This window comes from Anser cygnoides, chromosome 14 (genome assembly GCF_040182565.1).
Source record: "Anser cygnoides isolate HZ-2024a breed goose chromosome 14, Taihu_goose_T2T_genome, whole genome shotgun sequence".
NCBI classification, from domain to species: domain Eukaryota; kingdom Metazoa; phylum Chordata; class Aves; order Anseriformes; family Anatidae; genus Anser; species Anser cygnoides.
Window position 1 is genome coordinate 20,167,375 of NC_089886.1, and position 19,968 is coordinate 20,187,342.

At 61.2% G+C, this 19,968-nt stretch overlaps 1 protein-coding gene across 2 annotated transcripts; it reads right to left on the minus strand.

The window, feature by feature from the left end:
* Nucleotides 1-348: 348 nt before the first annotated feature.
* On the minus strand, nucleotides 349-19,748 carry AFAP1L1 (actin filament associated protein 1 like 1). Of its 2 annotated transcripts, XM_067005443.1 has the most exons (20): nucleotides 19,589-19,724; nucleotides 12,784-12,979; nucleotides 8,630-8,758; nucleotides 7,999-8,082; nucleotides 7,728-7,825; nucleotides 7,471-7,582; nucleotides 7,040-7,138; nucleotides 6,357-6,568; nucleotides 5,808-5,987; nucleotides 5,079-5,165; nucleotides 4,690-4,783; nucleotides 4,409-4,561; nucleotides 3,906-4,117; nucleotides 3,584-3,729; nucleotides 3,142-3,220; nucleotides 2,912-3,026; nucleotides 2,523-2,687; nucleotides 2,082-2,260; nucleotides 1,708-1,836; nucleotides 349-1,312 (listed from the first exon to the last, which is right to left on the minus strand). In XM_067005443.1, exons 2-20 carry the CDS (start codon nucleotides 12,875-12,877, stop codon nucleotides 1,289-1,291), a joined length of 2,391 nt encoding a protein of 796 aa, XP_066861544.1. In that variant the 5' UTR covers nucleotides 12,878-12,979; nucleotides 19,589-19,724; the 3' UTR covers nucleotides 349-1,288. The 2 variants fall into 2 exon arrangements, with proteins under 2 accessions (XP_066861544.1, XP_066861545.1); XM_067005444.1 differs by lacking the exon at nucleotides 12,784-12,979 and having other exon boundaries at nucleotides 19,589-19,748.
* Nucleotides 19,749-19,968: the final 220 nt, after the last annotated feature.

Below are 19,968 nucleotides of genomic sequence, written 5' to 3' on the forward strand. Positions count from 1 at the left end.
GCAGTTGTTGTGGATGCAGCATGCACGCACAGCCCCAGGCCACCCCAGACCATCCTGGCACCTTTCATTACAAGCAGGAGTAATGTAGCCAACTCGCTTCCCACAGCCAGGGGAAGGGCCGTACCAGTGCCAACGTTTTTATTAAAAGCTGCTTATCTAGTTACTAAAAAGGGGGCCTTGAAAGAGTGAGTTGCAAAGGTTAATTGTGGCAGTAGTGTGCACAAATGGGTAAGGGGCCTGCTCCATTGTCTCTGGCACAAAAGCCTGGGCCTTTCCTTTTTATTCCTCTCCCTTGTTTCTGCCTGTGCTAAATCACCTTCCACCATTTCTCTTGTCTGTTCCAGTCCCCTCATTTGAAAGCACTTTTATTTTTTATTTTTAAACTTCCCTTGGCTCCATTTTGACGACATGCTTTGGCAAACCCTGTCTGACAGCAGTAGCGATGCTGTGTATTAATTGTTGGCCCAGAGACAGCCCCGGCCCTTCTCCTACCCCCCCTTAATGGCATGGGGTCAGGGCAGAGAGAGCTGGGCTGCCTCCAGCCTCAGCCCCAGCACTTGCTTGCTGTTTAGCAAGGTTAAAAAGGTGTCTGCTGTTAATTTGCTTTCAAATGCTGACATTTGAGCTTTGTTCATTCCCAAAGGAACGTCCCCTCACCCTTGTTGCCTGGAGGACAATGCAGAAACATCGGGCAAGGGTACTCAGTAGAGGCACAGCGAGCTGGAGACACGAGGAACCCTGAGATGAGGCCCTGTGGAGCCGAGAGCAGTGAGAAGGGCGAGTGGTGGGTGTCTCCGGAAGGTCAGGTCCTGAGCAGCTCATGAACCCCAACACTGAGGCAGCCAAAATCCCCAGAGTCCATGGTCACTTTGGAAAGTGTGAGCCTGGCCTCCAGCATCCCCAGGGTGGAACATGCTGATCCTGGTAAATCACAGCGCCTGGTGGCCGACTGCCAGTCCCCCATGCTCTCCATGCCACCACGGGCACACACCTCGTGCTGCCCCCACGTGTGGCTCCCCCAGATGTGGGTTTCCCAGTAGTATGTGACCCTGATCCACAAAGGACTCCCCTTCCCCCCCCCCCCGCCCCCAGCCTCCCAAATCCCCTTCCCACCCCCTTCCCCATGGTTTGTGGTGTTGCCCACGCGGCAGATGCTGCTGCAGCAGAAGGGCGAGGGAGGGCGCCTGTCCCCGCGTGCCTTCCCAGCGCCTGGGACAAAGGGGGCTCATAGCTCCTCGGTGAGCCCCGGTGTCTGGCAGGGGCCTGGCAGGCATTGCCACAGCCCGGCTTAAGTCTGCTTCTTTTCCCATTCCTGCAGAGAAAGGGAAAAAAGAGAGTGATGAGACATCAGAGGTGCAGGAGGGAGCACTGAGCCCTCTAAGGGCCTCCCTCCCTACTGGGGGGCTTTGGAACACCCCAGCATCTTCAAAGGCAAGGTCACTGCTGCCCCGGGCATCATGGAGGTGATGCTGTTACCCCTGCCCACGCAGCTGCACATCTCCTGGGTCTCCCTGCAGGCTGGGCTCATGCCAGCAGCCAGTGCCAACCAAGCTGGACCAGCCTGGCTGCAGGGGACCCTGGCAGCATCCCTTGCTTTTGGAGTAGGGAGCACCCACAATCCCCAAAATTCATGGCCAAGTACAGGGACAGGATGAAAGGCTGAGATTTCCTGGGGAACAGGGGTGGAGAGGGAGAGTGAAGCAGGACCTTGGCTTTCCGCAGCACGTTTCCCTTGTTGGCAGGGAGGATGGAGGGGCTTCTCTTCCTCAGTTCGGCTGCACAGTTGACAGGGACCAAGTGCTCAGGGGGGCTCCCGTTTGGCTTGTTCGTAGCTTCCTGTGGAAAAGGGGGAGGAGAAGCAGGCTTTAGGAGACCCATGGAACAGGGAATGCCAGGAAAGCACAACCTGTCATGAAGTCAAAGCTCATGTGGCCAAGCCTAATCAACGCTTTCCTTCCCACCTCTAACCACCAAAAGATCAGGGGTGTCCCCTCATCCACACATGCTGCTCCCAGCACTGCCCCAAGCCCCTCTGCTGGGTGAAGCCAGAGCTGCGGCAGTGAGGATGAAGAGGTACGCACCCCATTCTCCGCCTTGCTGGTCACAGCCAGCCCCAGGGCCAGCCCTCCTGCCAGTGACTGCTTCAGCCGCTCCTTCACTTCGGTCAGCTGGAGCTCCAGGTCGACGCGGCTCTCCTCCTTCTGCCGGCACTGCTCCTCCAGCACTGCCACCCGCTGCTCCAGGTCCTGCAGCTTCATCCCTGCTTGCACAAGCGTGCCCAGCTCAGCACCTTTGCATGGACAGGCCCAGGGCTGAGGCTGTGGGGACCGAGAAGCCACCCATGCTCCTGGGTGGGGCGTTAGATGGGGCTGCTGGCCTAGGAGCACACTGCAGCCAGCTCTGCTCACAGCCACAATGCCACCACCATGCCGCCAGCCTGGTGTCCCCATACCGGCCCTTCCCACTGTACCCGAATGCCTTAGAGCATTCCCGGTCACAGCACCCAGGTGGCACTGACCCACCTGTGCTGCCCTTCATGGCTTCTCGCAGCTCTCTTTTCTCTTTCCGCAGCAACACCAGCTCACTGCGGATTGCTGCTTTCTCCTTCTCCAGCTTCTCCTTCTCCGTCAGAAACCGCCTGGCATCCTCCTCGGCCCGGTTCTTCCCGTACCTGTACTGGTTGGCGTCTGCATGCACAAAGGAGAGCCTCTCAGGACGACTCTGTCCCCAGGAACGTCCCACCTGAGCCCAGCCCCAGCTGCGTGGACACCTCCCGTGGTCTTGGTGGCCTGGCGCAGCTCAACCTGGGACCCCCTGTGGGAATAGCCCCCTCCCAGGGACCGGTGTCTCCCTATGGAGGTTTGCAGCCTGCTGTCCCACTCCGAGGCCCCTCTCGCAGTCCCACACTCACTCGACGCGTGCCTCTTCACTTTGACCTGCGGGTCCACCCGCCGTGACTTCTCACTGCAGGAGGACGCGTGGCGCTTCACCTGGGCTCCTGATGGCCACCCTGGCTCCTCCTGGGCCTGCGGTGGGGATGGGAGAGCGTGCTGAAACTCCTGCAGGGCTGCCCCAACCTGCCAAGGCTCTCCAGGGCATCTCCTGTAGCCTGGCCACAGCGAGCCCCCAAGCCCTGCTCACCTGAACCTTCTCGTAGGGAACGTCGTCGTACACCACGCGGGAGGAGTCTGGCCGGCTGTCCTGGGAGGAGCTGGCCCACCTGCGGGAGGAGGGACGGGTGTTTGCCGCCGGATTCCTTTCCAGGTTGTCCCTGGCAGACCCCCGAAGGGCTCTTTGATCTCAATGCTCTTCCTACATTGCTCTCCCAGCTCTGGGCAGGGACCCAGCTTTGCTTTTGAGTGCCCACCCTGCGCTATGCGAGCACGCATATCCCTTAGGTCCTTCATCAGCGTTACTAAAACACCTTCCACTTCCAATCCTGCCCAAGGCAAGCTGCCCTGCCTCAGGATATGCCAGCCCTGGGATGCCACCTCTCCCCTGGCACCTGCCACCTCTCCCCCATCCCCATCCCAGCATTACCCCCAGCCCAGCACAGCCCCCGCAGAGTGGCGCACAGCCTTACAGGTAGGAGTGCCTCACGGCCGTCACGATGTTGGCAATGGTCTCCACGTCCACGTAGTCATAGTGCAAGGCCTCTGGCGCTGTCTGGGAGCCTGTCTCCACCAAGAGGAGACCCAGCCAGCGGCCCAGGTCTTCTGAGCAGCTTGCCTGCAGGAGAGAGAAAGGCCTGGGGACATGCCCTTGCATCCCTGGGCTTCATTGATGTGCACAGGAGGGGAACCAAGGCACCGGGTGCATTCAGGCTTTAACCATCACAGCAGGTGCTCCCCCAGCTGCGCAATCCCCAGGGCACGTCCCCATGGGAGGCAATGTGCCCAGCTCACCTCCAGCGCGGTCACCTCCTGCCCGTTGCGAAGGATGCGGAAAGCGAAGGGGTGCTTGGGGCCCAGCCCTGGCACCACCTCGCAGCCCCGGAGGACGATGGCGTTCACGTGGGTGCGCAGGTCGGTGCGGTCCTTGTGGAAGTAGAGGGTGTTGGCCTTCAGGCGGCACCAGCGCTCCTTCCAGCACTGGTTGACCAAGACACTGAGGTAGCCTGGGGAGCGCAGACCCGATGGAAGGGTCTAAGCACCCATGACAGGACCTCGGGCACCCACAGCAGGACCTTGGGACCTTATGAGATGGGACTGCCCAGGGATTAGGGCACGTCTCCCTGCTCATGGGCAGACCGGTCCTGCTGTGCCTCAGTGTCCCCAAGGCGTGTCCCAGCTCTCCACAAGCACAAGAGGAGCACCCCCCACAGCCCCTCACCCCCTGCTTGCCCCGCTAGAGCCAGGCTTTCCAGGAGGGAGCCCAGGACCCATCTGTGCCCCAGGCACCCACGAACCGCAGCACGGGATGTCCTCCTCAGTGGAGGAGGTCTGCGTGTCCTCGGGGGAAGGCTTCTTCTTGGAGAAGCTGATGATCCTGGTGATCTTCTTCCCTGCCGCCCGGCTCATTGAGCCCTTCAGGTCAGCCAAGCCGCTCTTCTTGCCTTTCCCTGGAAGGGGGAGAGCCCCGATAGCCACGCGCACCACATCACACACTCCCCTCACACCAGGATGGATGCTGCAAGGTGCGGTGCACCTGACAGGAGGACAGCCTGTCCCAGGGGGCGTGGGGCCGTACCGTGCTCGCAGGGCTCCCTGCGGGCCATGGGGGAGCAGGTCTCACCCGTCGCCACGCTGTCCGAGTCGGAGGTGTGCTTCTCCTGCGACAGCCTCTGCAGGGAGGAGCAGGGCAGGTGCCCTTTCAGCAGCGCCCCTCTGCTCAGCCCCAAGCGATGACCACGGTCTGACCATGGCCTTTGTCCCTCCAGCACAGGGCTGGGATGTGCCCCTGGTGCTGGGGAGCCCCGTGAGCCCCACAGACCTGCTGTGAGGATGAGAAGGGCTCCCTACACAGCACCAGAAGCTCAGTGCTCAGGATATCCTCCTGGTCTCCCTTTCTCCAGGCTTAGTCACCAGCCCCACACAGTGCTTTGGCTGGTCCCTGTCATCCTGACCAGAAAGCGTCACCTTATCCAGGTCCATCTTGCAGGGCATCACTGGGGACATGGGGGCTTCCATCCCGCCTGCTCCTGGACTGCTCGCTTCCTTTATCACCTACGGAGAAAGGGCAAGCTCCCGTCCCACCGCCTGAGCCCAGCTGGCCCACGGGGAGCGCTGCCGTGGGCTCTGCAGCACCCGTCCCTGCTGCCCGCCACGAGGACGGGATGGCGAGCCCTGCTTGGGGCACAAACCCTGCTTGCCTGGGGCCTTGCACCCAGCTTGGCCCTTCCAAACCTCAACCATTGTTAAGGTGGATGGTCAGAGGATCTGGAAATTTTGGACGTGAGGGATTCAGGCACCAAGTCACACAACTGTCCTGCTGGCTCTGCGTTCCTCAGGGCCCCCCATGGCACAGCTCCCCACGGGAGAGGCATGGCCAGCCCCTTTCCCAGCCCCTTTCCCAGCTGTGGGCTCAGCAGCAGAGCCAGTCCCTTCCCCGCCTCCCACCCCCAGAACAAAGACAGGAAAGGGCCATGGGGAAGAGGAGGAGGAGAGCAAACATCCCCACCCCGCTCCCCGGCGAGGGGCTCGGGCTATCAGCACAGGAGACGCCCAAGGCTTGGGAAGCAGCTGGCCAGCCATCCCCACGGCCGATAAGAGACGGAGGAAAGCCCCCTTCCTTCCCCTTCCCCAGGGCAGCCCGCTCCCCATCGCAGCCTGAGGAAGGCTGTGGGTGGAGGGGGGCAGCGGCAGTACCTTCAGCCACTCCTCAGCCTGCTCCTTGCTCTGCACGGCCAGCACCAGCGCCTCAGCCCCCAGCAGCGAGAAACGCAGCTCATGCTTCTTGCGCCGCCCGTCCTTGGGGACGTAGATGACATTGCAGGTGCCCAGGGGCACTTCCACATGCGGCTGCCGGTCCTTGGAGCTTTTGTAGCACTGTGAGAAGCAAAGACAACCACTCAGGGTTCAGCCTCTCCCGCTGCCATGCCCAGACGAGGCCCTTGCAGGCTCCTGAGCCAGCGGCACAGATGGACGTGGTTCCATCTCTGCAACACAGTCACATGAGGGCTGCAGGATGCCCTCTCCCTTTGCTCCACTAGCCAAGGGGATCCCAAAAGTGAGGAGCCCTTCATTTGCTTGCAAGGGAAGCAACAGCAACCTCTGCACACACTGCAGGGCAGTCGCAGCCTCAGGGCAGGGTCTTGGTTTGGATATGGCTATCTTTATTTGCTCTGGGGCTGACCTCCCTCCAATGCACCCGGGGATCTCTCCCCACCCCTTATGCCCCACCAGTTTCTGGCTCACCAGCAGCTTGCTGTCCCGTATGATGGTGAGCTGCTTGGCCCACTGCCCGAAGCGCTTCTTGCGCAACAGGAAAGCGCAAATCCTACAGTCCTTCACCAGGTTCATGGAGGCTTCCTCTGACGGCCACTGGTGTGTCAGCTGCTGGCCCTTCCCCTCCTCCTCCTCCTCGTCATAGGACTCGTAAGAGCTGCTCATGGCATCCGAGTCGTTGTCTGGAAGGGAGCAGGCATGTCACACCAAGCAGCTCCCTGTCCCGGGGAGCTTTTTTGCATGCCAAAAGCCATTCCCAGGTGCACCTGTTCAAACCTCAGGGCTGGCTTATTTCCTTGCAAGCCTCAAACCTGCAAAGGCTGGATGAAACCGTCTACCCTCAATATAGGATCATGCATTGGCTCTCTGCCCTACACCTCCCTAGTTGGGTATGGGGCAGTGGTTTTATGGATATGCCAAAATACATCACAGGGTCTGAGAGCGGAGGTGTGGGAGGTGGCTGCCTGGCGCACTGGAGAGGAGCGGGTCAGAAAGGCCCAGTGCCTCCCCATCCTGCTGGCACCACAGCGCAAGCACAGCCACATCTCACCCCCGGGCACACCAACAGCTTCTCTTGGCTTGGCGCAAGCCCACATCTTGGACTTTGCCAAAGCTCTCTGTCCCCTGCCAGGTGAAGGCACCCGAGTACCTACAGGAGTTCTTCTGCTCCCCGTTCATCCTGGTGACAGGGTAGTTGCTGTCTGCGTCCTCGTAGTAGCCATCCTCGATCGAGTTGGGAGGGCTGGAGCTGTCTGCAGAGGAAGCAGAGGGCAGCTGGGGCTGCTGGCCGTGCATGAGCCTGTATGCGGGGCAGAGTGAAGCACACCCGCCCTGAGCACATGCAGACACCAGGGGTGTCGAAGCATCGCTCCCTCCGTGGCTCCAACCTCAGCTCATCGCCCCCTTCCCTGCCAAGCAGGAAGAAACAACTCCTTGCACAACCAGTGTGTGGGGATCGGAAGGAAGCGGGAGAGGAGGGTGCGGGCGGTTTCCTTCCCTGGGAGGAGCCGGCATGCTGCCGAGGGCCCTGCTCGGCCGGGCAGGGCGGCGGGGGCAGGCGGGTGCAGCTGGGAGCAGGACTCACTGCGGGAGGTGATGTACTCGGGGGCCTTCCCCGGGCCCAGGGGCAGCGCTTCCTCGTAGTAATCCTCGGGTGGGGGGGTGGTGGGCAGTGGTGGAGGAGGGTCTGTAGGAACCTGCGGCAGAAACTCCACCAGCATGAGCGGAGAGGGCCCTGAGGGGCCAGCGGGCACCGTGGTGGCAAGGGATGGAGATGGGTCCCAGCCACAGCCACCTCCCCATGCCAGAGCAGGGATCTCACAGGTGGGTACACTGACGTACGGTTTTTGCTGGCTGGCTCCTCGCAAGCTCCAAGCCAATGCCATCGCCGGTGTCCCCGTCCTCCTCCTGCATGTCCTGGAGGTCCCGCAGGTCACAGTCTGGGTTGGCAGCAAGCATTGAGGGTGAAGGGAGCAGTCCCCAGGCACAAGGATGCAGCTTTCACCACCCTTCTTGTCCCCCCTTAGTGCCCCCACTGTCAGAGCTGCGATCCAGCCCAGCGCAGCACCTGCCCAGTGAGACCCTGGCATTGCCCTGGGATGGCCACACATACCGAACTCCTCGAAGAGAGACGCCACGAAGCTGGTGCCGTTGCTCAGGGAGGCCGTGTTCACGTACATGAAGTCCGCATCCTTCCCTGGGGGTGAGGGGGAAGCTCTCAGCCCACAGACAGGCAGGACGGCCAGGTGAGCACCAGCACCTTCCCAAAATCACCTATCCGAGGTCTCGGATCACCTCCCGGCCAGGCAGGCTGCACCACGCCGTGGGGCAGGAGGAGATGAGGAGCCCCCAGGGACACTGCCTGCCCCCAGGGAGGGCCGGAAGCCTCTGGGTGCCCGGCCCCTCTGCCTTCCCATGGAAATCCCTGTGCTCAGCAGAAACTGGGAGCAGGAGGGCATCTGCGAGGCAGCACTTCCAGCAGAAGCAGGGGGCAGCCAGCAGTGCCGATGCCAGCACCCAGGGGAGAAGCAGGAGAGAGCCAGAAACATGAGAGAGGAGCAAAGTGCCCCGAGGGTGGTGCTGGGCACTGGAAACGGAGGCAGCAGGCGCACAGGCAGGGAAACTCATCTGTGCCTTCAATAAGCTTCTCCTTGCCCTGCTGGGCCGGGCCCATCTGTGGTCCCAGGCTGGGGATGCACTGCCACCAGGGCAGCCACCAGGTCCCTTGGGAGCAGGACACTGACCTGCAGGTGGCTGCAGCTTCTGAAGGATGGTGGAGACGGCCAGCTTCTTCTCCTGTGTGGTGGCACTCAGGTACTCGTGGTCCAGCAGCTTGAGCAGGACGCTGAGCTCAGGAAGGAGCTGGTCCAGCACTGGGGGAAGCAGGGAAAAGCCCTTCAGCTGGGGGGTTGGGGTGCTGGGCTTCGCCCGCAGCCCCCCAGCACATGGGGAAGTGGGGAGCAGGAGGACAGAGACACTTCCCAAGCCAGCCTGGTGGCCTGGCACATTTTAATCCAACTTTAATCCAACAAATCCAGCTCAAAACTGGGACAAGCTCAGGAATTTCATCAGCCTGTGCCTTGGGGACATTTCTCCCCTTTTCACAGCCAGGCATGTGATGCACGCTTGGCCAGGGCAATACCAGAGGTGCTAAAATAAAGGAGCAAAGAGGATTAAGACGAGGCAGAAGGGGCTGGACCACGTGGAAGACCCCTGCATGGCTGCCAAGCGCACACGTGCTCCTTCTGCATGCACACTCGCCCAGGCACCGGCACGCAGCCCACTGAGCCCGCCGATGGAAACATGAGCTCTGCAGGCTTCTGCCATCAAAGGGCTCAGCACGTGAGTGTTTCCATGCAGATAAAACCACCCCTCTGTCCTCCGTGCGGGATATCGTTGTTCTGCGTGCTGATGAAGGAAGGAAAGGACATCCAGACACCACCTCCAGAGCCACCTGGCAGTGCCACTCTGGGACACCCCCCAGCCCAGCACCAGCAGCTCCTCCGCTCTGCAGCACCCCGCAACGCCACCAGCAGCCAGAAACCAGCAGGATAAATGGGGAGAACCCAGCAAAAGGCAGGAAAAGAGAGCAGGGCTACAAAAAATTATCAATTAATGCAGTGTTTGGTGTGCTGGTGAGGAGGGAGGGCAGCACCTGCAGAACCCAGTGCCTGAGACAGCCCAGCTCTGAGAGGCTGGGCTCAGGGGCTCCAGCAAACCTGCAGCTCTGGAGGTTATGGAGTGTGGGAAAAAAAAAAAAATCTGCTGTTTCTTCCAATGCAAGCATGAGCAAGATCTTGGCAGCTGCTGAGCATCATCACAGCACAGCTGGGGCAGCTGTGCAGCTGGCTGTGAGTCCCCAGGGACAGTGGAAGAGACCAGAGGTGACCGCAGAGGAGGCTCAGACATGCTGACTGACGGGGATGCTTGGCAAAGAGGAAGGGAGAGCACAGGCCGCAGCAGAGCTGAGCACCAGGGCTGCTGGACACGCTGCCTGGGCCGTGCCTGTCACCTGCCGGGGAGGGGGACACGAGTGGCATGGAGGCAGCCGGACTGTTCAGAAGAAGAGCTGGCTGCCCCATAGCTGTGGGGCTGCCCAGCGATGCCGAGCTGGGTGGCAGCGAGGGGACATTTCCCAGGGCCAGGGCAGGGTGCTGTGGTGCTGCTGACGTTGGATCCTCGTTACTTATGCTCATAATGAGCTTCTGCTGGGCCTTATCCAAACACCACATCCACTCCACCTGGCACCCAGCAAAACCTGGTTTGACCCAGCATTTTGGTGGCACAGCAGGGACAGTTGCTGTTAAATCCTGCCTGCCTTCAACCCGTGAGCAAGTCCCTTGCAGAGCCGGTGCAGCAGGCTGGCAGCTCGGTAAAAACAACTGCATTTTCAAAGCTTTTTGGCTGAAGGGGAGCCCTATGTGAGTGGGTTGATGCAGATCAGCACCCGGCCAAGACGAGCCCCCCAGGCGAGAAGACAGCGTGCCTGGCCCCAGAGCACTGCCTCCCCGGGATGAGGCAGGATGCGGCTCAAAAGCCTCTTCCTGCCAATGGGCTTCTATCTCCGCAGACCTTCTGCTTCCTCCTCCCTGCCCAGTGCCAAGCTGAACACCGGCATCAGCCCTTCGGCACAGCCGGCTTTGCCAGCACCAGCCTCCTGTGGGCAGACCCCAGGGGAAGGTAGCCCCCAGGAGGGGAGCTGGCAGCATCCCGCAGCCCACGGGGATGGAGAGGGCACACACAGCGGGACTGGGCCTCCTGCGCAAGCTCTGGAGTTGGTAACAGCAGACCTGGGACCCAGGTCCTGCTGCTGCTCTGCATGCTGCCCCCTCCACCTAGGGAGACACTTACCCACCATCCTGCTCCAGCTCAGCTGGCCACACATTCCTCCAGGGAGATGAGGACCATGCCCATGCCCTACACCACCTTCCCACAGCCATGGTGCCATGAGCATCCCCATCCCCTGCCGTGCACACAACATCTCCCACTGCCGCCCCCAGCCCCGTGGCAGGGATTTGCACCAGCTGAGGGCCAAAAGGGTGAGCGGGGTCCTATTAATAACCCCAAAGCTGGTGGTGTTCACAGCCAGAGGGGCGAGGAGACCCCCGTGCACACACATGGTGAGAATGGCTGCTAAGCAAGGCTCACCGCCCGGCATTGCAGCCCGCTGAGCTCACCCGCGGGTGCATGAAGCCGAGTGGGGCCAGCACTGAAGGCTTCTTTGTTCCCCCCAGCTGAGCTGTCCCATGTATCCCTTGTCAAACATGCCCCCAGAGCTGGGGGAGGGGGGGCGAGCTGCTCAAAGGGGCCTGTGATCCATAGCGGGCTCGCAGAGCTGAGCCTGTGCCTGGGGGAGCGGAGGAAGGGAAGGAATTAATTTCCTGCGCTCGTTAGGCTCCCGGCCCAGCTGAGGTTAACGGGGGCTGCAGGAAGCCAGGAGAGATTGCCCACGGGCTGTAGATGGCACCGACGGGCACCTTAGCAGGGCCAGGGGCTCAGGTGCAAGGGGGGTGGGCATGTGCTTGGTGCCAGGGCACAACTGGGGATGCAGAGCCCAGGATGAAGGTGGCAGCGGGATGTCACAGGGCCCTGCGGGACAAGGTGGTGCAGCACTGGAGCACTGAGCAGGTGAAGGGGCCGCAGGGACCCCAAGTTCCTGCCATGCCACAGCCTCGCTCACAGGGCACCTCCAGCGCTGACAATTGGGTCCCACCTGTTGGGAGCCTCAGGGGTTTCTCCCACACCCTGAATCCCGTGGGAGCGCCCCGCTTTACCAGGCACAGGGTTTGGACACAGACATCCCAGCGGAGGGAGCGGCACGAGCCCTGGGACAGACACGCACCCTGCTCCCCACTTCCAGCCCATCCAAGCACCGCAGCAGGGATGGGAAGGGGGCAGAGGTCCCCGAGCCTCTCCCGGGAAGGCCAGGAGCTGCAGCAACAGATGGCTTTAGCGTGAGCCAAGCTGGGCTGGATGGGCCGGGGAGGACCTAGGGGAGCACCCCTGGGACAGGGAGAGCTGTGGAACGGCCCCAGTTTTTGCTGCTGCTAGGACAGGGAGGCAGTGCTTCCTCCGCCGACCAAACATGCCCCAGGGGCAGCACCAAGCGAGATGTTGGCAGAGGAACTGCATCCCCTCCCCGCGGTAGCACCCCACCGCCTCTCCCCACCTCGTGCCCAGGCCAGCTCTAAGTTTAGACCCTGGGAGTGCATCCCCCTCGGGGAGCCAGGCATCCCGGGCGGAGATAAGGGTTTGGGAGCAGCTGCAGAGCCCACCTCCCCCTCCCCAGCCTCCGTTCGGTCGTGGGAGCAGGAAGCAGGTCTTGCTCCAGCAACCTGCAGGAGGAGGAGGAGAAGAAGGAGGAGGAGGAAGGCGCTCCAGCCAAGCTGATGCATTAGTTTCCTGGTGCACAGTCCAGCTTTTTGCAGGCATAGAAATAGGACAATACAGGTGGGGTCGCAAAGCGAAGCTGCTCGGCACTCACAGCCCAGAAGAGAGCCCCGGGGGGGAGGTGCAGTTTCCCAGCCAGCGGCACCATGACATTACTGCAGAGGACTCCGTCCCACGGCCACAGCTCTGCTGTCCCCCCCCCCCCCCAGCCCCGGCCATGCTTCCTCCTGCGCCAGGTGGAGGCTGGGGGGCGAGGGGGGCTGGGGGAAATCGGATGCTGGGAGCGACTGCCATTGTTTGTAGCTAAAATAAAAGCCAAGCAAAAATAAATCCTTCCTGTTGGCGCGGGCAGGGCCGCAGGATGCTGTGCCTGCGGAGGAGCACTGTTTAGAGCCGCCCCCAGCAGTAAACAAATGGTTATAGCCCTGGTTATAGACGCCATAAAGAGGGGGGGAGTACGGGATGGGGAACGGGGCACAGGCGGGGACCCCAGACCCTCTGCTCGCACCTCCCCAGCCCGGTGTAAAGGGGCTGCTCCCATTCACACGAAGCTCCTTTGCCACGGACAGGAGGCAGGCGTGGGGCTGGCGACGAAGCATCATGGCAGGCAGGCTCCCAGCGTTGTCCCTTCATGTCCTCGCTGCCTGATGGCCCCGCAGATCCTCACCCAGTGGCATGGGGCACACGGGATCAGCTGGGTTGTGCTGGCGGGCGAGGAAATCAGGCAGGAAAGTACCCCTCCTGCCCAGCAGCTTGGCATGCTCCCGCATGGAGGGGTTGAGAGAAATGCCAGCCATCAATTATCACACTTAAGCTCTGGAAACATCCCATAACAGTGGAAGATTTGCTAAGGGGCCACTTGATGCCCGTGAATCATTTCTTCCCTAGAAACAAGGGCCCCTTGAGCGGGGCGGATGCAGGGAGTGCCTCGGCCTCCACTTCCAACTCCGGCAGCAGGAGCCTGAGTGCTTTGGGCTGGCTCCTGCATGGATGGAGCCCGTACTCGTCTCTCCAGCCACCACCAGCAGCGATTTATGCCCTCACCAAGCACCCTGGGCAGGCATCCCCTCTCCTCCAGCCATTCATTCCCAGCTCAGGCGCCGCAGCATCCCCGAGCGCTGCAGAACATGAGGTGCCTCTGACCTCTTGGCTTGCCCCTTGTGCCCCAGGGGGAGCCCGTCCCCCCAGAGACCCCAGGACCCCGTGAAGCCAGGCTGCATCAGGCAGGGCAGGGACACACACCTCCCAGGGAGTGCATCACCGTGACCTCACAGTAATTAAGAGCCTTAGCTGATAATCTCAGAAAATCAGCCCTGGGAGGTTAAGGTGAACCCTGCTTGCTCAAGGGGACAGTGAGTCCCCCATGGCAGAGCCACCCCTGGATGCTCATCTTACAGCAGGGAGATTGTGGGTTTCACAGGGCCCCACGGCTTCTCTCCTTCTGCAGCACTGGGAGAAGGGCAGAGAGCAACCAGGGGGATGAAAGAGCCAGAAGGCTGCCCCAGCTGTGTCTGCTGAGCCGCTGTTATCCTCATGTCTCCTCGACACGCATCCCAACATGGCCAGCAGCTCAAGGTTGTGCTGGCCACCTCCCTGTCCACTGCTTTCAGCGCTGGTCCTGTGCCTGGTGCAGCTATATGCCAGCAGCAGCTCTCCCCCGGTATAAATAGCTCTGCTGAAAGCCTTATCTGGCGGCCTTGCTCTCAGCGACCCTGGAGGAGAGCAGCTGAGCAGCGAGCCCAGCCCAGGGCAGAGCGGTGCTCCCAGCCACGCATCCCCCAGCCCTGTGTGCGCCTTGTTCAGCATCGCCCAGCAGGATGGGTGCTGCTGGGCAGCCCTCACCAGCGTGCATCCTTCCTGCAGTGCCTTTCACACCGCCGGTTAAGCCTCCAGGTGCCCTGAACAAGACTACCCTTTCCACCACATTGACCCTAAGAGCAGCTCCTGCCACAGCAGAGTGGCTTCACAAGCCCGAGCTGTGCAGGTAATAATTAACAGGTTGATTAAATCACCCCAAACATCTGCGACCAATGCAGATAATGACCCTTCAGTGCCCTGTGCTGCAGCAGGGCTCCTTGGCTGGGGGCTGCCCCCTCTCTGCTGACATTGCTCCCTCTCCTAGAGAAGATTGCGGTAGTTTGTTTTAGCTCACTAAAAGCAAACTTTGGTCTTCCCAAATGAAGAGGCTGCAGTTGTCCCCACCCCAGAGGAGGAGGGGGTGGTTTCTATATGGCTCTCTTACCGCTGAGCGAAGCAAGAAGCCGAGCAAATAAAGGCACACAGGCACGGCTGCTCTGGGTGGGGTATTCCTGAGCCAGGCTGGGGAAGGACCCCTGAGCCCGGGGGATCCCCAAACCAGGTACAAGTTGTTCCCAGCCACAGCTCAAAATGAGCTACGCAATCAGCTCTGCAAGCATACAAGGACTGGGCTCACTGGTTCCAGGCTACATTGCAAAACTGGGTGCGAGGCGAAGTGGCCATATTGCAGGATGCTCTGCAGGGCCAGCGGCTGAGGATGATAAGGGCTGCTGGCTGAGAACGTATTTAAATAATGAAGGAAAACGAGAGATTTGAGATGCCCTTTTAAAGGAATAGTCAGGCAGGGGCAAGACCTGCTGAGTAATGTATAAAAACAAGCTTCAGCCAGAGGAGAGATGTTAGGATTAGCCAGGACCCAGAATAAACTATGCTTTTTCCAACCAAAATTTCGGCGGCAGCCTCTTCAAAACAAGCCCTGCAGCCAGCAGGGAGCAGCAGGTTGGTGCTATCCCCCCGACACCGGGAGGGGCCCCAGGAGAGGGATCGGGTGGGCTCATTCCATCTCCAGAACGGACATCCTGGCCGTCCTGATGGGGCTGGGAAGATCTCTGCATCCCAGAAGGCTGTACTCTGCATCCCGTGCATCACCTTTCCCCAAAACCATGGTCCAAAAGATGTCAGGCGGGGCAGAGGTGCCTCTATAAGAAGTCACAGAGGGATGTCATGCCTGGCCCCGGGGAGGCAGAGGAGGACACAGTGACAAGACAGGATGGAGCAGGGACAGCCACCAGCCAGCTCCCCTTCTCCAAATGCTTTCAGCTGTGTCGCACAACGCAGGCACCTCTTTCCAGAGGTGCTGGGAGGAGAAAATACCAACAGGGGTAGAAAAAACCTATGGGGGAAATATCCCCACGGAGTCAGCACCCAGGGCACCCCAGAGCCAGCCATGCCCAGAACCCCAGGGTTGGACAAGGACCCGCTCAGCGGCCACCTCTCCCCATCCCTGTTGGGAGGGCCACCGAGGAGAAGCAGAGGGAAAAAGGGGCACAGCAGAGCGTCTCTGTGCTCAGGGGCCAGGGCCGTGCTGCCGGAGGATCCTCGGAGGCAGGATAAGCGTGTTTGCTCAGCTGAGAACAGCCCTTCCGTTTCCTCCCATTGGCGAGCTCCGGGAGCATCAGGTGCAGCGGCAAGGCCACCAGCCCGCGGCATTTCCGACCGCCTTAACCCGTTCGGGGCAGGGGCACGGAGCCATGATGGCCAGTCTGGCACAGTGGGAAAGCTGGCGAGCACGGGCGCAGGGGAAGATGCGACAGCTCTGTTATTGCTGATGGCTCTGGCGGTGCCTGGACTGGTTTACTGTACCTGTTTTTAACTCCGGCACAAAAAAGCCAGCTATCAGACCTGTTCCTGCACATCTATTCCTGGCTTTGCCCTTTACGACCTGTTTCCCAAAGCATAAGGTGATGCTGGGGTTGTGCAAAATGGGAGGCAGAACCCACCAGACAGCGAGCCAGAAAGGGGATGTTTGCCCATCATCATGCCTGATGGGTTTAAATTAAAAACAAAACAAAACAAAACTACCCCCCCCCCCAAAAAAAAAAAAAAGAAGAAAGCCAAAGCCATTCCTGAAGCTGCTCCCCCAGGTGCTCTCCTGCTAATTGCCAGTGATCAGAGCACGGCAGCGTGGCCCAGCCCTCCTTCCTATCGCTCCCAGGATCACAGGCACACGAAACCTACTTAAAAAAAAAAAAAAAAAAAGATTTTGAGAATGGAAACTCCTCCCTGCAAAGGTTTGTTTTCGTTCCAAACTGTTATGAAATGTCAGTGTTTTCCCCCGCCTGGCAAAGAGCCCTCCTTTGATGAGCTGGGAGGCTTTATCAAATCCAAAAATCGAAGGGGCTGTGGGACCGACTGCCTGGGGGGGGGGACCTACAAATAACTTATTTTCCTCCTGCCCCACCGCAGAGGCTGCAGATCATCAGCGTGGTGTCTGCGGGGGGATTTGAGCTCCCTGAATGCCACGACTTTCAGTGCTTGGGGATGATGAAAGCCAGGCTTTTATCAGCTGCGGCGGGTGGCAGGGCTCAGTGCCATTCATCCCGGGTGCCCAGGCAGGGGGTGCTGCCCCCAGAGCTGGTTGCGCCTGGCAGGGACAATGCAGAGATCCTGGGGAATCTTCCAACCAAGCTGCCCTGGAAGGGGGCATTTAAAGGATATTATATAGGACTGACGGATTTGATGTTAATTTTAATGGAAAAACAGGTTCCTTCTGTGTAGGAGGTACCTGTTCCTCAGGGGAATTTCAGCAGGACCAGATGGGATGGCAGCTGGTGCAGGGAAGAGTTAAGGGGCTGGGACATGAGGCTGGGATGTCAGGCACCACTTCAAGCCTTGGTTCTGCACGTTGTTATCTCGGGTCCCTGTGAGTTACTTGGCTACCTAACAAGAGGCAGATCTTGGGCCGAGCCCAGTTTTCACCCACTGACCTCCTCTAAAAGGCCTCCCAGCTGCTCAAGAGGAGACAACTTTTTCAGACCCTTACAGCACGGTTTTATTTCCCTGGGCTGGGACACGGGATGCAGGACCTCAGCACGGGGCACGTTGGCCTCTCAGCTCAGCACATTTCCACCGGAAAACTGCATTTCCAGGTCGAGAGCAGACACTGGGAAGAGGCAGGTTTCCCAGACAGCCCACTGTGATACCAGAGTCCCCAGGGTCGCTGGCTGCAGGACGCTAACCTTGTGCGGCACGAACCAGGCAAACGACACCCTGCCTGCCTGCTGCACTTGGTGCCAGCACCCCGGGGCCACCTGCCCACCTGGGGGACCAGGGCAGCCCAAGGAGGGCTCATCCCCTTCCCACACACTATGAACAGGCTGCCAGCACCACCGCCGCTCAGCTCCCAGCGGAAGGAATGGCTGCAATGTGGGGGGGAGCTTGGCATTTGCCCGGCGCTAACAGCTGGCCCCGGCTCACTGCTCGCCCCCTTCCTTCCAGCGGGCGGGATTCCTGCAGCCCGATTTCAGGCAGCAGGTCAAGAATGATCCCGGCGCCCTCCTGCCGAGCCCGATGCCTCCCCATTCCTGTGGGCGAGCTGGAGCCAAGTTTATCCCTTACATATCTCCGCTGGCTTTGCTGGATTTAGACCGCAGATAAGTTTGGTGCAGGACCTAAATTCCCCTGGCACTAAAGGTCAGGGAAGTGCCACTAACAAGGAAAAGCAAGCACAGCCCTGCTAGAGCAAAGCCTCACAGCACTGAGCATCTCCCCAAATGCAGGCACATACGCATTTCTCCACCACTATAGCCTGGAGTGACTGCCGACAGCCTCCGGCACTGATGGTGAGCTGAGCACAGCACCACTTGCTGCACAGCCTGCGGGCAAGGCACCGTGCTCAGCCAGAGAGCAGAAAGCAGGAACAGAGCTGGAGGATCACAGAGCAAGAGCAAGTCAGGGCACACGCGGGGCTGAGTGAGGCTCCAGGTGAACAAAGGGGCTGCCAGAGAGAGAGGAGAGGTTGGGACCTGGGGACAGAGCTCCTGCCCACTGAGCCCCTCCTGCCCTCCCTGCACAGCCAGCACCCCAGAGGGATCCAGCGGCTCTGGGTGCTGCACAGTGGGGCTGGAGGAGGTTTATGTTAGCAAAGAGCGATACAGGTGCCAACAGCAATTCATTACAAGCTTTCCAAGCAAAGCAGGCAGGCACCTCCACCACTACCATAGAAGGCACCTACAGGGGGGATAAGAAGCAGGGGAAGCCCACAGGGAGCGGGGCACGGTGGGCTGCAGGCAGCCCTGCAGGGCTCAGGCACCGGGGCCCCTCCGTGCCAGCCCTGCACCATGCCCATGCCCACCGCCCCGCAGCCCCAGGAGGGGCTCAGCAGCGTGCTGGCACCCCCAGCCCTTCCCCACAGAGGGGTCCACAGCCCTGGGAGCCCACGGGAACATCCCACTTCAGGTGAGGGTGGCTGCCCAGCAGCTCACACAGCAAGAGAGGGGGGGCAGATGAGGCTCTGCTCTCCCCTTTGCCCACCAGTGAGGTCCCCTGGGACCCTGGAGGATGGTGCTGGCACCATGTGTCACTTATCAGTGCCCCCCCCTCCCCCCCCCACCGCAGCAGCAGCCTCCTTCAGAGCCAACATCCTGGGGCTGGTGTGCAGGGTGAGCTGCAGCTGTGGGGGAAGGCTGTCCCTGTCCCCGTCCCCTCCTGGGCTGCTGGGCCCCGACACTGCTCTCTGAGCACCACCACCATGAGCTGCATCCCGAGAGCTGACCTCCTCACACTGTGTTTCCACTGCGGAAACACCACCCAATCCTTTTACATCGGGAAGGGGAACTCTTGACCCTCAGGTCCTGCTGGTGCTGACCCCGAGCCGCAGGCACAGCCCTGCCTCAGCCACCCAGGACTTTGTCCTGCAGAGCCAGAGCGATGTCCCTCATCCCCTGCTGTCACCTAAGGGCAGTGCTGCCGCAGCACCTATGCGGAGCACCCAGGGGCCAGGACTCCCATGCTGCACCCTCCACCACCTGCTCATCCTTCCTAGACCAGTATTCGGCGGCAGCAGCAGCAGCATCACCCCCTCGCTGCCCAGCCTCCCCCTGCTCCCCCTGGGACCTGCCGACCCCAGCAGAAAGCCAGCACCTTTCCTACATGAGCCCAATGCCACCGGCTCGTGCGGGAGGGCAGGCTGGGGATCAGGCCCTCAGAGACCACGGGCACCTTCCCCAGCTGGGGAAACGCTCAGGGTCCCAGCAGCTCTGTATGGAACCGGTCACCTTGCTTGCTGGGACCACCAATTCCCCCACGGAGCCCCCCAGGCACTCACACCCCATGAACTCCCATCCCAGGCTGTGACTTTTCACCCTTCCGACCCACGGGGGGGGCCACATCCCCAGCCCCAGCCCGCACCCCACACCAGGACACCCCGGGGTCTCGCAGGGACGCACACGGGGCGGGGGGGGGGGGGGGGGGTGTCTCATTTCCCCATCTCTCCCGCACCGACCCCACGCCCCCCGTTCCCGGCGGGGTGCGGGGGGTGTCCCGCGGCCCCTTACCGCTCTGCCTGTCCATGGTGCGGAGCCGAGGGCAGCGGCAACCGCCCCGGGAGCTACGGGATGCCGAGTGGCACCGGCGGCGGGGCCGGCTCTCCCGGCGGGGCGGCCGATCGCCAAGCCCGCCCCTCCCTCGGCGAGGGGCAGCCCCGAGCACCGGCACTGCAAGGCACGGCCCGGCACGGCTCCGCCCCGGGCCGCCCCCGCCGCTTTCGTGGTACCCCCCCCCCCCCCCCCGGGGGACAGCGCCCGGCAGCTGCGGGGCTGCGGGGAGGGAGGTGCGCGGTGGGTGGGTGTCCCCCCCCCCCGGGAAAGGGGCTGGGAGCCATCGGGGCTCAGTCCCGGATCCCTTCCCGGCCCGGGGGGGGGGGAGGGGTGGGCTG